The sequence below is a fragment of the Arvicanthis niloticus genome, chromosome 1 (assembly GCF_011762505.2).
Source record: "Arvicanthis niloticus isolate mArvNil1 chromosome 1, mArvNil1.pat.X, whole genome shotgun sequence".
NCBI classification, from domain to species: domain Eukaryota; kingdom Metazoa; phylum Chordata; class Mammalia; order Rodentia; family Muridae; genus Arvicanthis; species Arvicanthis niloticus.
Genome location: NC_047658.1, coordinates 75938411 through 75940683, shown reverse-complemented (window position 1 = coordinate 75940683; position 2273 = coordinate 75938411). Strand labels below are relative to the sequence as shown.

Here is a 2273-nt window from a genome sequence, read left to right as displayed (position 1 = left end):
CTATCGAAACCCATCGTCTCCAGTCTTATGAAAATAATCATGTTAGTTAAAGTAGATATTGCCCACAGGAAGAATGGGAAGTTCATTCAGAGACAATAGTTCTATTATTTTTATAAGTTCTAACTTGTTCATCAATCTATACCCAAAGAACTAAGACTGTTGCACAGTCATTAACAGTAACACAAAGATTTTAAATGTCCCTTGTAACTCTGTAAGTACTAATGTTTATATCACTTCAAATACTCTGTTCTTAAATGTGTATGTACATACGGCTAGAACTCAAGTCAAATCTTATGTTTATGATACCAATACCTGATTTAATAAAAATTAGAATTTATCTGGTTTTTAATATTCACATTAATTCTTGAATGTGAATAACTTAGGTTACATTTCCATACCATTCATTAAAAAGATTGTCTCAATACACTAACTTAGGATGAATAACTATCAACATATCCTCCATAGTATAAGAGTACTAACATCATTATACAGATTGTAGTGGAGTACACTCTAAGTGCATGATACAAAAAAAATCACTGCTGAATCTATACTCTTCTGAAAAAAACTATTTCATTTCTCTACAATTCACATTTCTCATCTGCAAAAAGGATAATTTATACTACCTAATCAAATAGATTTATTATTAAATTAAACGTAGAAGCTGTAGGATTTTAGAAGCCAGCTTCTTAGATACAAATGATCTCAATGCATATCTTCATGAGCATACAGGCAGTGTACTTCCTGTCTTTGCCCAGACAATTTATCCACAAAATAAAACAAAGGTGCTACTTTGATAGTTGTGAGAAATAAGTGAATTCATATATAATGAAGATAAAATTTATTCTGACATGTAGAGGACACAAATTATTGATTGCTACATAAGTCACATAAAGGCAGAGAGCTGGATATCTTGCCAAGTTCAATAGTAGCAATGATTATTCCTATCACTTCACTGACATCAAGTAGTCCTGCAAATGATACACACATGTGTAAAAGTAAGAACAGTGCAAAGACAAGGGGTTTAATACAAAGCATTCAGTAAAGTGTCATGTGATAGATGCTAGTTGTGACATAGGCAAAGAGAATCATGACAATTTTTTTAATTCAATAGTCTATAAATATACTCTGACAATTGCTCTTCTCAGAGCATTCTTTACATCCCTGTTTCTGAGACTATAGATGAGGGGATTCAGCATAGGAATCACCACTGTATAGAATAATGAGAGAACCTTGTTTTGGTCTGTGGAGTAGCTTGACTTGGGCATCACATAAATGAAGGTAATGGTCCCATAGAACAGAGTGACTGCAGTGAGGTGGGAGGTACTGGTGGAGAAGGCCTTGCGGCGGCCCTCAATGGAACACATCTTCAGGATGGTGATAAGAATGTAGATGTAGGAGACAGCTATGACAAACACTGTCACCACAATTATGGAGCCAGAAGAGATAGAGGGGATGATTCCAATAATGGAGACATCTGAGGAGCAGGACACTTTCAGCAAAGGGGAGAAGTCACAGAAAAAGTGATTTATCTGATTTGGTTCACAGAAGGACAGACTTAACACACAACCAGTAAATGTCCAACCATTCATGCTGCCACCAACATAGGACACTCCCAACAATAGAAAACAGACTCTAGAGGACATGAGTGTTGAATAGAGGAGAGGTGAACAGATTGCTACATAGCGATCATAGGCCATGGCAGCCAGTAGGAAGCACTCAGCTGACCCAAATGACACTGTAATACAGAGCTGAGCTGCACAGGTAGCCACAGGTAGGACCAGTCCATGTCCAAGGAGCTCCATAAGCATTATAACTGAGACTGAGGTTGAATATAAAATGTCTACAAAAGCCAGATGGCTGAGGAATAGGTACATGGGTGTGTGCAGCTGGGAGGAAATTCTTATCAACATGATGATGCTGATATTGCCTACTAAAGTGACAATGTATACTCCTAGAAATATTACAAAAAAGACTATACACAACTTAGGGTCCTCTGTTAGGCCCAAGATGATTAGCTCAGTCACAGTGGTGTGGTTTTCAGCCTCCATCTCTTGTGTGAGTTGTTCCTGTTGAGGAAAATGAAAATACTTGTATTTATAATGTTCTCAATTGACACATTGCTGGATCTCTTTGATTGTCCTCATACTTGTTTATAGTTATCTCCTCTGCCCAGCACATAAATACACATTTCTTAGAATTGTGGTTTTGTCCTTTTCTCTGTGAATAAAATGAGACTGGTAAGCCTCACTCTCTGTAACCTGTTATTTTATCAT

At 36.7% G+C, this 2273-nt stretch overlaps 1 protein-coding gene across 1 annotated transcript; it reads right to left on the bottom strand.

The window, feature by feature from the left end:
• Window positions 1-669: 669 nt before the first annotated feature.
• On the bottom strand, window positions 670-2060 carry LOC117723556 (olfactory receptor 5P52-like). The gene has a single exon (XM_034523194.2). It carries the CDS (start codon window positions 2046-2048, stop codon window positions 1113-1115), a length of 936 nt encoding a protein of 311 aa, XP_034379085.1. The 5' UTR covers window positions 2049-2060; the 3' UTR covers window positions 670-1112.
• Window positions 2061-2273: the final 213 nt, after the last annotated feature.

Coding starts and splice junctions, on each gene's coding strand:
- LOC117723556 (XM_034523194.2), bottom strand. CDS start 2,048: ATGGAGGCTGAAAACCACACCACTGTGACTGAGCTAATCATCTTGGGC.